General features: G+C 34.6%; 2 protein-coding genes across 5 annotated transcripts; both read left to right on the top strand.

The window, feature by feature from the left end:
- The first annotated feature begins 2,229 nt into the window (after positions 1-2,229).
- On the top strand, positions 2,230-3,950 carry LOC111384090 (vacuolar protein sorting-associated protein 28 homolog 1-like). 3 transcript variants are annotated; one of them, XM_023008317.1, is made up of 2 exons: positions 2,230-2,342; positions 2,865-3,950. In XM_023008317.1, the coding sequence occupies exon 2, from the start codon at positions 2,943-2,945 to the stop codon at positions 3,570-3,572; it is 630 nt and encodes a 209-aa protein (XP_022864085.1). In that variant the 5' UTR covers positions 2,230-2,342; positions 2,865-2,942; the 3' UTR covers positions 3,573-3,950. The 3 variants fall into 3 exon arrangements, with proteins under 3 accessions (XP_022864085.1, XP_022864083.1, XP_022864084.1); XM_023008315.1 differs by having other exon boundaries at positions 2,860-3,950; XM_023008316.1 differs by having other exon boundaries at positions 2,230-2,441; positions 2,860-3,950.
- Positions 3,951-5,774: 1,824 nt separating this feature from the next.
- Positions 5,775-12,294, top strand: LOC111384097 (polyadenylation and cleavage factor homolog 4-like). Of its 2 annotated transcripts, none has more exons than XM_023008334.1 (7): positions 5,775-6,305; positions 7,677-7,778; positions 7,879-8,142; positions 8,696-9,277; positions 9,969-10,778; positions 10,872-11,414; positions 12,096-12,294. In XM_023008334.1, exons 1-7 carry the CDS (start codon positions 5,952-5,954, stop codon positions 12,138-12,140), a joined length of 2,700 nt encoding a protein of 899 aa, XP_022864102.1. In that variant the 5' UTR covers positions 5,775-5,951; the 3' UTR covers positions 12,141-12,294. The 2 variants fall into 2 exon arrangements, with proteins under 2 accessions (XP_022864102.1, XP_022864101.1); XM_023008333.1 differs by having other exon boundaries at positions 5,776-6,305; positions 12,084-12,294.
- The last annotated feature ends 1,179 nt before the right edge of the window (positions 12,295-13,473 follow it).

Raw genomic sequence — 13,473 nt, 5'->3', positions numbered from 1 at the left:
TTTTTTTTTTTTAATATTTTAATAAGGTCTAATAACAAAAAAATCCCTACGTTTAACAGTTCTTACGGAAAATGTTCATACATTTCAATTTTTTGTGTTTTCATCCCTATTTTCATGTTTCGTTGAGGAAAACATCATTTTCACCAATTTGAAACTTAGGAACATTTTGCACACTATAGACCAAACGTAGGGACATTTTGTGCTATTAGGTTTTTTAATAATTATTTGAACTTGCACTTTTTAAAACATTTTATGAGTAAGACTGTAATTAATTTTTTTGTTTTATTTAAATGGGAGGGTATTTTGGTCATTTTACGTTAAAAAATGGTGAAAAGGACGATTAGCGCAAAGAAATGTGGAAGGTAATGGCGAAAATGCCAAAAAATGAAAGGTAGGGATTTTTTCACAATAAACTTGAAAGGTGAGACGTTTCGTGCCAATTACTCTAAGATTTTTAGTTAAAAATAGATGCTAGTGGTATAAAAAGAATGAAATATTTTGTAAGGTTTAGGAACGAGTCTGAAATAAACTAAACGATCAAAAAAATTAGAGAAAAGTTTAGAACGATACGAGTCCTTGTTTGGTCCTCATTATTTTTAAAATATATTTTTCTCCCTTATTTTTTACCACATATTTTTCAATAAAATAATATTATATATAAATTCAATTTTTAAAAATTTTTTAATCATACATTCTCCATCAAAATTCTATTCTAAAATGTATTTTGGGCAAAAAATGTGGCTCAAACAAGCTTCTTCAATGACCTACAAAAAAAAATTGATCCATTCTTAAATAAAGGAGCAAGAAAAGCACAAACAACTTGACATGTGAAGAGCACAACCCTAGTTGATTCGTGACCAAGCGTATCATGAATCAATCGGACACTTTTTAAGCCCCCGTTCGGCCCTATTTTTCTAAATAAAAATGGGTGGAATAATGTTATTTTAAAAAATGAGTAGTTGAAAAAGGAATAATTTTTTTTTTATGTGTAATATTATTTTATGGAAGATTGTGTGATTGAAAATAAGAAAGAGAAATGAAATTTAGCCCTTGTTTGATTCTCATTCTTCTATAAATTCATTTTTCAATAAAATAATGTTACACGTAAATTCAAAATTTTTCTTTAATTTTTAACCACACATTTTCCATCAATCACATTTAAAAATGCATCATTTCACTTAAAAAAGGGGCCTCAAACAAGGGCTAACTTAACGAGGGCCAAATGGGGAAATAATGCTTTGAAGTTTAGTTGATTTTTGTATTTATAAAAAAGAGAAAGAAAGAAAGAAAGATTAGGCACACCTGTACTAACTAGTCAAAGTTGAACGTACATTACACATTATTTTAAAACATTTTATAAGTAATGTAAAAGTAATATTTCATATCAATTTGTTGGAGGATTTGATGAGTCTCGAACAAATTAAAGAAAATAAAATTTAGCACAAAAATTTAAAAAAAGAAAATTGAACTCTCAAAACTCAATTTCTAAAATTCAAATTTTTTGTAACGATGAAATACTATAAATGAGCAATCTTTTTATATTATATTTAATAATAAAATTAATTGTTAATACATAAATTTAAACTTCCGTTAAAATTTTCAAATACATGAATATGAATAAATTCATCTATAATAACTCTAGATTCATGTAATTCAAAATTCATCAAACGAAAATTCATCGAATCTAAATTTATGTGAATGTTAATTAATTGAGAATTAATAACACAAATTTCACAAATGACAATAATTTTGTAATATTTATTATATATCGAAAAACAAAAAGTGAGGTACTATTAAATAATTGAATTGTAGATTGTTAAAATCGTCCAAAGGATAATTCTCATTTTAATATATTATAGATAAAATTATAAAGTGCCGTAACCCTCAAATAATGTTAGGTAAATATAGATCTTCGAAACTCCTCTTGCTTATTTACACCTATATCTTAAATACGTATTTCTTGCTTGCATAATTTTTCTATTTGGAAGCTAAAAATATAAGCCACCGTCTAAGTTCATTTTTAAGAATATGTTTTATAAGATATAATTTTTAAAGAATCAATCATTAAAAATAAGAAATTTTAAATGACAAATGTAAAATTATTTTCCTGATTTTTAAAATAAATTTAAAAAGTAAATTTTAAAGAAGTATACCAGAGCAAATTTCTTTCCTCAAATTCCATTTTTCTTGAATATAAAATTATAAATAAAGGCCAGCTCAATTATTTATTATGAAAATAATTTCTCGATTCAACCCCTTACGCAACCTCTGTCCACAACCTGCTCTCTCTCTGGCCTCTGCAACACTCTTTCCATAATTCAAAGACGCGTCAGTCATTCTCCGTAAGCAATTTTCGTTGATATACTCGCCCCTTTACGTGTATTTAAGATTTTGTTCATTTGATTGATTTTCTTGGTTGATAATGAAATCGATCTTTTGAGGTGGGTCTTATATTCTTTACGCGTTTATCTGTATATGTGACTGGTTTTGTATTGTATAAATCTTGAAATAAAGTTTATTATAGCTTGATTCAAATAAATGAAGCTAAGGCCTTTTCGACTCAGGGATTCCTTGGTGGTTTTTTCAAAGAAAAAAAATGCTCATTTCTATTCAAGATCTTGGGTTATGATCAAGCTAGTATGGATCTATGTGTCCTTAGGATTTTGATATTGTTGCGATTTCATATTATGAGATTATCTAAATTACGTTCTAATTATTGTCTTTGATAAAGATTCTTGAAGCAGTTATCGCAATTTTGCTCACATCAGAGTTATATTTATCTTGTTATATTTCTGTAAAGAGAGACCTACATGTAGTGTCAATGTTTTGGATCTGATAAATTTCATGTTTTGATTGTAGTCCAGTAAGAAAGATTTGATTCTCTTTGCGCGTGACCCGTTCTCTTCTCCAATCCCATTTTTTTAGAACTTAGGTTTATAAAAATGGAGGTTAAGCTATGGAATGACAAGCGCGAAAGAGAGATGTATGATAGTTTTGCTGACCTTTTTGCGATTATAAAGGCCACAGAGAAACTCGAGAAGGCTTATGTTCGTGATATTATTTCGTCTATAGAGTATGAAACTGAATGCCAGAAACTAATTGCCCATTTCAAAACCCTGTCTTCCACATTGAAAGATATTGTCCCGAGTATTGAGCGGTTTCATGAAACTTATAAGATGGATTGCCCGGCTGCTCTAAACCGCCTTGTCACGTCTGGGGTTCCAGCCACAATTGAGCATCGAGTGGCTGCAGCCATGTCGGCTACCTCCTCTGCCTCCAGTGTGGCTGAATGTGTGCAAAATTTTATCACGGCTATGGACTCGTTAAAATTGAACATGGTTGCTGTTGATCAGGTTCATCCATTGTTGTCTGATTTGTCGGCTTCCCTCAATAAGCTCACCATATTGCCTCCTGATTTTGAAGGGAAGATGAAGATGAGGGAATGGATCGCTAGGCTCTCGAAAATGGGCGCTGCTGATGAGCTGACTGAGCAGCAAGCTCGGCAGCTGCACTTTGACTTGGAATCATCTTACAACTCTTTTATGGCTGCATTGCCTACTGCAGGGACTTAATTCAAGGTTCTCAACCAGCTACACTTCGAATTAGAATTGTCTTAGAACTCTTCTATAGTGGTGTTGCCCACTGCTGAGACTTAGTTCTTGGTTCTCAGTAAGGTTGTAAATAAATGGGTACATTTGTTTCTGTTAACAAATTCCAAAAATTTCTGAATTTTGCATTTAGTTGGAACTCAATGGGATCTAGCAATTTGGAAGGATATTTATTGCTCTTCTACTTCTCATATGCTTGAGAAGGTGGGATTTTTGCTAATGTGATCAATATCTCTGTTTCATCTGTAAAATGCTGTCTTCTGTTATGGAAATTAATTGTGTTGAAGAAACATTGGAACATATTCATTATTCAGTATAACTTAATATTTGTTGGTAACTGTATACCTTCCATGTTTATGATTATTTAGCTGTCATTTAATGTCTTCTCCCAGGTTAATTTTGGCAGTGTTTAAAAATCGACCCTTTTTCTGCATCTTGTTGTCCTAGTTGTTATGTCTTTAATTTAGCATGTTGAGAAATATTCAGACTAATATATAATCATAGGAATGAATTCTAGCCTTAAGGCCTCGGATATCTCATTATTTGAGTCGATAATTTGCAAGTTTTACTTATCTTTCTTGAAATCGCTTGGTCTTCGTGATAAAGTTGGAGGGTATGAATTGTTTCTGTTGAATATCGGTCAGTTTTCTCCTCTGTTCCTGATATTTTGCACTTTCTCCCCAAAAACATGAAAGTAGCATTTGCACTGCAACATTGATTTATTGTCAAGTTTGCCGATTTTGCCTAGTTACCCTTTCATGCCCATGAGAACGTGCCAAGCATTTGGGAGAATGTATACCCCGTTTCTCCGTTGGGATTACTGAGTTGTTGATGGGCAAGATGTTCTCTAGTGATATGAGTTGTGTAATTTTGACGTAGTTTTCTCACTGTTCAATGATCTTTACTTTGAATGAGAGATGAACTCAACGAAGTAAAGTGTTTTTTTCTTCTTTTAAGTGATTTGGCAATTTTTGAGCCAATTCTAGTACCCAACTTCCGTAGAATGTTTTATATTACAATCTTAAAACTCTTAGATGAAGAGTTTGTGCTCTAACATTCTTTGTCATTTTAAACAGTGTTTCAGTTACAGGCATAATTATTTGAGTTGGTTCAGTGTTGTACTACTGCGGTAGAGATCCCCTTTAAGGTTGTACATGGTTTACATAGTTTGTTCTGATCATGATACGAGCAACATTTTATCTCGTCTAGGCTCGTATATGCGCAAGTACACATATACCCAATGCAACATTTTCTTGATCTTGCTAACTCTGAAATTGGGGTTTTTGACTTGTACCTCCCTGTGCGACCAGAAGATTTGATGGCTTTGCGTCGACTTTTTTACTACGGAGAGAGTCAAGTTCATCAATGATCGATAACCTGTATTTGCACATCTAATCTTGGCTAGAACATCCAGGAAAATTGGTTTTCATATACTTCACGAGGATCAACAAAGCAGTCCTCGGAGACTCCATCGGCAATACAAAGAATGTTAATAAAGACTAAATGAATGAGAAAATAGAAAGAAAGAAAAAGGAGAATCAAAAAATAAGTTAAATACGACTTAAAAAATAAAGACAAAAATCTGCATCCCCTTCTCTACCCCAAATTTCCTCTCATTTTTAATATGACTTCAATTTTATTTATTTATTAGTAATATATAATCGTATTTTCACTTAGAACAACATAAAAACGATTTTCTAACGGACAGAACCTATAAACTAGGCATGCTTAAAGACCTTGAGACTTGAGATTGAAATGTTTAATGAAAGGTTGGAGATTAACTTGTTATTGTTACTTAAGTCATAAATTGAAATTCGGGTGCAAAGCATTTATTTTAATCAAGTATGTTCCCTCGTTTGGGTTGAATTAATGATTATATTTTTTTTAAGAATGTATGGTTGAAAAGTAAGAAAATGTTTTAAATTTACGTATAAAAATATTTTATTAAGAGAATATTTGGTTGAAAATGAGTTTGAAAAAAAAATGAATTATTAAATTAATCACTTAAACGTAAAATAGTGTAAGATGGAGCATTATCCATAAAATGGAAATACACATATATTTTAATTAGACCATATTATTTTTAATAAATATGAAAAATATATTAAAATAAAAAGGTTATTTTTAAATACTGTTGTCTCTAAGGCTCAACCGTTCAATTTTCCTTAATTAGACTAGTTTTCGTACGTTACAATCTTATTTTCTGTGAGCACAGATTCCCAATTTCACTCCGCCACCCGTGAAATCCCTCTTTCCGTCCGGTTGTCAGTCGCAGCTAGTGGTTCGAAACCCTAACTGTATTCGCCGTCCCAATTAACTCGAATCAAAAGCCGATTGCCGATAATGAACGGCGGCGTTTCAAGATTCGAGAACTCTACGCCTCTCAAGACCGGCGCGTTCACCAAGTCTGCAATGGCGAACGACGTCGCGTCGCTTAAGCCGCCACCCCCGTTAATCATCGATCGGTTCAGGGGCATGTTGAAGGAGAGAGAGGCGGAATTTAGCGTTTTCAATAATGGAGGCCATGACTCTGATACGAACTTGGGTACCGAGGAAATTGTGCGGCTTTACGAGATTGTTCTGTCGGAACTCACTTTGAATTCGAAGCCTATAATTACCGATCTGACGATGATTGCTGGACAGCAGAGAGCGCATGCCAAGGGCATAGCTAATGCTATTTGCGATCGGATTATTGAGGTATAGCATCGAGGGTATTTTTGGAAATCTCAACAAGTTGTGTAGGGTTTGTAATTGTTCATTCAATCGTCTCAGTTGTATTGGGTGTAGAAGTTTTGAATTGTAGTGTTCAAAGTGCATAAAGATTGAAATTTTACTCTCTTCTTTCTTTCTTTTTTTATCTTTTATCTTTTATTTTTTATTTTTGGTTTTTGAGTTTATTTATACTATGAGTGTGTTGATTTAACAGTGAAGGCAAAAAGAACTATCACAACATATTCTCGGATTAGGGATATTGAATTCAAATTGGGGACTTTGCAATCGATCTCTATATTTGATTTTTAAAACCGCCAATTTTAAGCTGCTAATGCAACCAAACTTGCTTAATAACATAAAAAAAAGATTTTGCGATTTGAGTGGTTAGAAGCTTCAGCATTCTCCAAGATGTCTGTATTATTCACTTTAAATTATAGAGGGAATCAAATATGTGCAGAAAATTCCCAATGCATTGTGTATTTATGCTAATGTTGGCAAGAACACGTATAAATAGATACATGGTTCTTGATTTTTCTTGCTGAATTGAAAGAAAAGAATACTACAAGAGTGCTGCTGAAGATCAGAGCTCTACGTGGTGTTATTCTTTTGATATCCCTTTGAAGAGTTCCTGTAACCTTATTCTCCTGACAATTCTGGGCACTTTTGAAAGTTTATGACCGAAATTATAACAAAAAGTCTTAAGTAATATTTTATAGCTAGAATCTGTGTTCCACTAATATCACTTAAATTGTGTAAAATGCATCTCAGGGTCCTTTTTTTTTCTTTTACAGTAATTCAAGTTTCGATGTGCAAATTTTAGTATTAAGGTTCTTAACACTTCTGAGTTCGAGTGTAATCTATATGCATCAATTTAATATTCATTCTTGTTTGTCTATTGGCCACGGATATATAAGGCTGCAAATCTGATCTTAAGGTTCAATTGTTGCTAAGCATCTGAATGAGTTGGATAACACTCATCACTGCTAATTGTTTATAACTTCTGTCCAGAACTTTCATGAATGACCAGCAATCTGCTTCAATAATGACCCGATGTTTTATCTAAGGATACATAGATGAACTTTACTACCTGTAGGCTGTAGCCTTTGTTTAGTTTGCTTATATTTTTGTTGATAAATAGTGTAGGTTTATCATTCATTTTACTCAGTCAGTATGTGGATCTTTTCAATCTTAATAGATAAAAATATATTTATATTGTAGTCAAAAATCTTCACCAGGTTGTTTGTTGTATCTACTGCTCTATCATAACTCGTACTTCCTCTTGCCAAATATTCTAGAGGGACATCTATTTTCCATTGGATGTTTTGTGCTTCATTTCCTGATGTTTGTCTTTTTCAGGTTCCAGTTGAGCAAAAATTACCTTCGCTGTATCTTTTGGATAGTATTGTGAAGAATATAGGCAGGGATTATGTTAGACACTTCTCTGCACGCTTGCCCGAGGTAAATAAGTTAACTTCGTTCAGTGCACACATTGTCATAAGTGTCATTAGTTCCTGTAATTTAATATACTTTGACTTCTCATTTTCTTTTCGCTGCCAAGGTCTTCTGCGAGGCCTACATGCAAGTCCACCATAGCATGCGTCCTGCTATGCGCCACCTTTTTGGTACCTGGTCGACAGTGTTCCCATCATCAGTACTTCGCATGATTGAGGCGCAGTTGCAATTTTCCCCTGGTATAAATAATCAACAACCTGGTTTGGCTCCCTCGAAAGCTTCAGAATCTCCACGCCCAACACATGGCATACACGTAAATCCTGAATACTTGGAAGCACGGCATCAGATTGGTCATTCAACTATAGACACAGTAAGCTTTGAGTACATCAATTTATTAAAATGTACGTAGGAAGCCTGTGAGGATCCTATACTATCCTGTAAAACAGTATATGCTATTTATGATATGGAACGGCTACAGGAGCTGGTGCTTCCCCATATATATATATATAGGCCATATTGATCTTGCGAAAATATCAATTAAAGAACTTTATTTGCTTTAGTATAGAAAAGTTTTGTTTGTTTGAGATTTAAGTCTAAAGAACCATATTTCTAGTATTTGCTTTGATCTCTCCTAATGTCCCTTTGTTCTTTCAGTCTCTTCCATTATTTGTTGGTTTAAGCTTGTTCCAGCGTGCCCCATGCCTTCACTTGAAATTTTTGCCAATCCTCATTGAAGGAGGTTCATTGCACCTGATGGGAACTTAATCAATTATTTCTTTCTTTGAGATTTTTTTTTTACATTTGTGACCATCTTAAAATGCATCACCTGTAGAGGTATTCTAGTGTTGAATAGTCTTTTTAGGAACCTGTCACTGGATATGATCATTTTGTCTTCTGAGTTTACTGTGGTGTTCAATTTGCAGGTTGGAGCCAAAGGTTTAAGCTCATCTGGTCGGGCATGCCCAGGCCGTACAACTTCGCCATCGCACCAATCACTTGATGCATTTGGTGTGGACAGTTATCGAAGGGTTGCTGAAACGGCCTCACCATCTAATTCTAGATTTGAATATGGGCTTAACAGAGTGACGGGCAAAGAAGAGGAGACAAATAAACTGCGAGCAAAAAATTGGCATGGCGAATCTGGTCAACGTCTTAAAAATCCAGCTGTACTTAATAAAGGAGTTGATCTTCAAGGACCTAGAGCCTTGATTGATGCTTATGGAATTGATCACAGGGAGAAAAAATTGAACCTTAAACATATAAAGGTTGAGCAAATGGGCATAAATGGTTTTGACCAAACAACAGCTTCCAGGACATGGCAAAATACTGAAGAGGAGGAATTTGATTGGGAAGATATGAGTCCAACTTTAGCACCCCAGAGCAAGGACAGGTTTGCTACACAACGTGCTGCGTCTTTGGTGACTAATTTCAGAAGCAACTCGTTAAGTGCGCAATTTTCTTCCACTTCTGATTCTTCCATTTTTGAGGGTGTTCGTCCTGTCAGTGTATGGTTACTTATCTTAATCAACCTATTTTTTCTTATGGTATTCAATTCAAATATATATATTATTTTATTTTATTTATTATTATTATTATTATTTTCCTGAAGAGGCTTTGTGCTTGTTCTGTAAAGATTTTAAGTACCATGTTATCGTTTGCTGCCCACTTGTCTCTTCTGTTAATTTCATGGATCTGAGAAGTTCAATATTGCTTTGTGAACTTTTATTCATCTGATCACAAGCTTTCTCTTTGCACAGCTCAATCTGGCTACTCTCCTCTTTCCTACTATAACACAGTGCAATTTATTTTATATATTCAGCCCCTGTTTGATTCCATTCTAAATTACTTTAATTAAATTATTTCTCATATTCATTTTCAACCACACATTCACACAATAAAATATTCTACAAGTAAACCCAAAAACTTTCTTTACTTTTTAACCACACACTCTAAAAATACTATTCAAAATATACTATTTTTGAAATAAAGGCCACCAAACAAGGGCTTAATGTTCGTGGTTGATGTTATGACCTCGACGTACATGATACATGTATATTCTCCCACACCCTGACTTGATTGGATTCAGGAGCCCTGGCACATGTTCTGTTGAAGTATTTTATTCTTTCTTGTCTTCTTTTGTAACATGAAGGTCTATTTTTATTATTATAATTATTTTCCTTTTGCTTCTTTTTGCAGTCTAGCCATGGAGGAATTAGTAAGATTACTGGTTCACACAGGGCCTCAAATCAGATAGCTGCTTCTAGTTATATCCAAGAATCATGGAATTTACCATATCAACCTTCGCAACATTATTTGAATGCCAAAGAAGGTAGTTTGCATTCAGGAATTGGAGCCTTTTCCACAGCTGATGAGCAAAAGCCGCCTACAATTGGAAATTTCTCTAGTGTAGATGGACAGTTTTTTGGGTCGCACTCTGTTGTTGACTCTTTAGCTCCTGAGATTCGATCAGCTGATGCATCTGGGTTAACAAAGGTATGGCATCCTGCAAGGTTACAGAATTCATACCCATTGCCTTCGCATTCTGCTCTTCCTCCAGAAATGCACATCAGGAGTCAATTTCCTATTAGTGTCAATATCAGCAAGTCAATTCCTTATGAGCAGCATCTGGACAAAACTGGCATGTCAATAAGCAACTTGCCTCGAGCTCCCAGTCAGTTCTCCCGACCAGTAGTTCATCCACATCTACTACCACCTAGAAATAATGGATACGCTGCACAAGGACGTGGTCCTCCTATTGGTATAGCCTTGTCTAATCTAGATCCGGTTGTGCAATCATCTTTGCCTATCATCAATGCCCCAAACACATCATTCCATTTACCAGGGACAGCTATTCCATCTTTACCCAGGGGACCACCACATGGCACAACTCAATCAATACCCCCTGGAAATAATGTTCAAGTTGCCCCTAACCCTCCAGCACAGGGTGCACTTTCTGGTTTAATTAGTTCTCTCGTAGCGCAAGGTTTGATATCATTGACAAAACAGGTATGCATTTAGGTCTTTTGAATGGGATTTGCTTTTTTGAGTTAAAAGTTTTATCGATAAAAGATTGTCACAGCCTTCTGATATAATTAATAGGATTCTGTGGGAGTGGAGTTTGATCAAGACCTTCTTAAGGTGCGTCATGAGTCTGCCATAACTGCTCTATACACTGATCTTCCCAGACAATGCAAAACATGTGGCCTTCGATTCAAAAGCCAAGAAGAGCATAGCAAACATATGGATTGGCATGTCAACAAGAACCGGACTTTAAGAACCCGTAAGCTGAAGCCTTCTCCCAAGTGGTTTGTCAGTGTCAGTATGTGGCTCAGTGGGGCCGAAGCAGTGGGGACTGAAGCAGTTCCAGGGTTTTTACCGGCTGATGATGTGGAAATGAAAGAAGATGAAGAAATGGCTGTTCCTGCTGATGAGGATCAGAATGCTTGTGCATTGTGTGGAGAGCCTTTTGACGATTTCTATAGTGATGAAATGGATGAATGGATGTATAGGGGGGCTGTCTATATGAATTCACAAGCCGGATCAACTGCAGGGATGGACAGGTCACAGCTAGGTCCTATAGTACACGCTAAATGCAGGTCTGAGTCTAATGCTCCAACTGAACATTTTACAAAAGATGAAGAGGTAAGCTGTCTTAAATTATTGATATGAGTTTATATCTTGCTTGTAGCAGCATTGATAACAGTATCTGGCTTCTTTTTCTTGTAACTAGTTTTCAGATATACATGAATAGTCCTTGTGTATTCTTTTATTTGGATAATTCTGATTGCAAGTTTTGTAAGCTGATTCCTAGTTCATTTTAAGTAAAATATGCACTGCACTTTGCCTGAATTCTGTACTCGTTGAACAGGTAGCATAGATGAAAATAATGTAAGCCTATCACGGAAATGCTAGTTTGAATGCCCAGAACTTCAGCAGTTGTTTGTATCATCAAGAAGCTACTTATCTCCGAGAGACTTCTATTTTCACTTGCTTCTCTCGAAATTATTATATTATTTTCCTTCATTGAAAACTGAAATACTTTTATTGCATTTAATAATGGAGAGCCAAATCCACTCTCTAATTTAAAATGTTAATTTAAGGAGTCTCTTGGAACATATTTTCAAGGTTGACTCTCTAAAATAGAAAGTATTTTATGTTTAAAATGTCTCTAGGAGATGCTCTTAAGTTTGATTTACAACTCTCTGATGAATTATGTTGTACAAAATGTATTTGCATGATGAGCATTCACGGCCACTGATCATTATGTTGGATATGTTGCATGAGTTCTATTAACTATTGTCCCTTCTCTAGTTTTATTTGCAGGAATTAAGTGAAGAGGGTCGTCAAAGGAAAAGGATGCGGAGTTAGCATCGTTGGACGTTGTATGTCTCCTGCGTAAATTAGTTATACATTTCTTCCACGTTATAGTTCAGTTCAGTAGCAGCCAACACTTATTTAGACTTGACAGAGATTTGTAATTTGTAATTTAGTAATGCCTGAGTTTTTAATGATCTTTAGTGCATGTTTGGCACACGATATTAGACCATACCAAATAGTTGAATAAATAAGATTGTAAATAAAGAAATATGGCTATATAATTGAGATTAGAAAATAAGGAAAGTCAATCTATATAAATGAGACAGAGGAAGTATTTATTTGCTAAAAATGATGCTCGGGTAAATGTGAAATTGAAGTTCAAAATCAATGAATTGGAAAATGTTTGTGTTTGAGGAAAAATTAATTAAGTTTGTTCCACATAAAGTTTAGCATGTAAAGATTACTTTATACACGAGTATACTTTGAAAGAGTGTAATCATGTGTAACATAGATGCTTTCTCAATGTGGGAGTGCAGGTGGTGCCAATCATAGACCGAATTAACACTTTGAACCTTGAATATTGTATCTTAGAAGATAGACGATCGAAACAAAATCTCGAGCATATACATTGAGGAAGCGAATCTGTTTTAAAGACAATACTGTATGATACGTAGACCTCGGTTTGCAAATTTATTCTCCTTTTAGCGATTCAAATATTTCTGCAATTTTATTTCCTTTTTTGTTCTTTCTTAAATAATTAAAAATTGTTATGTTTTGCAATATATTGTAACACGACAATTATGGTGACAAAATCCGAATTTTACTTGACTTGCACGACCCCAAGGGCAATACGAGGAGTTTTGACACGACTTTTCGTGATCTAAAATCTTCTCCTATACATGCTACTGGCTACATGTCTTTAACATCAGAAGGGGTTGACAAATCATCAAAATGCAATACAAGTATACAAATTCTCTCACCTAGTTTTTGGGGGGCAAGAAGGAAGATGAATGTGAAAAACTTGAAGATTCAAAGTCAAGATTGAAGATTCAACTTTAATCCCTCTTTCATCTTTTATTATTCTTAAATTCATTGATGTTGTTCTTAAACTTCATATGATCGTGCTTGATGAACATGCTCGGTGCCCTTAAGGGTATGGAACCTTCTTAGCATGCTATGCTATACGATGACTTGGCTCCAGATGGCGAACTCGGTTGTTAGGGAACATTAGCAGTCAGTAAAGCTTTACAACAAAAAAAATAGCAAAAGGGCAAGGATTTTCGCGGGGCATCCCAGATATCATTTCCTTATAGCCGTTGGAAACACACGATGAGGAGAAAACTAGTTTTTCAAAAAACTCTAAGTCGAGATTGAGTTGTGGTTC

This window comes from Olea europaea, unplaced genomic scaffold (assembly GCF_002742605.1).
Source record: "Olea europaea var. sylvestris unplaced genomic scaffold, O_europaea_v1 scaffold2841, whole genome shotgun sequence".
NCBI lineage: Eukaryota > Viridiplantae > Streptophyta > Magnoliopsida > Lamiales > Oleaceae > Olea > Olea europaea.
This window is presented reverse-complemented; position numbering and strand designations above follow the sequence as displayed.

Coding starts and splice junctions, on each gene's coding strand:
- LOC111384090 (XM_023008317.1), top strand. CDS start 2,943: ATGGAGGTTAAGCTATGGAATGACAAGCGCGAAAGAGAGATGTATGAT.
- LOC111384097 (XM_023008333.1), top strand. CDS start 5,952: ATGAACGGCGGCGTTTCAAGATTCGAGAACTCTACGCCTCTCAAGACC. Junction 6,306..7,676: donor TTTGCGATCGGATTATTGAG/GTATAGCATCGA, acceptor TGTCTTTTTCAG/GTTCCAGTTGAGCAAAAATT. Junction 7,779..7,878: donor TCTCTGCACGCTTGCCCGAG/GTAAATAAGTTA, acceptor TTCGCTGCCAAG/GTCTTCTGCGAGGCCTACAT.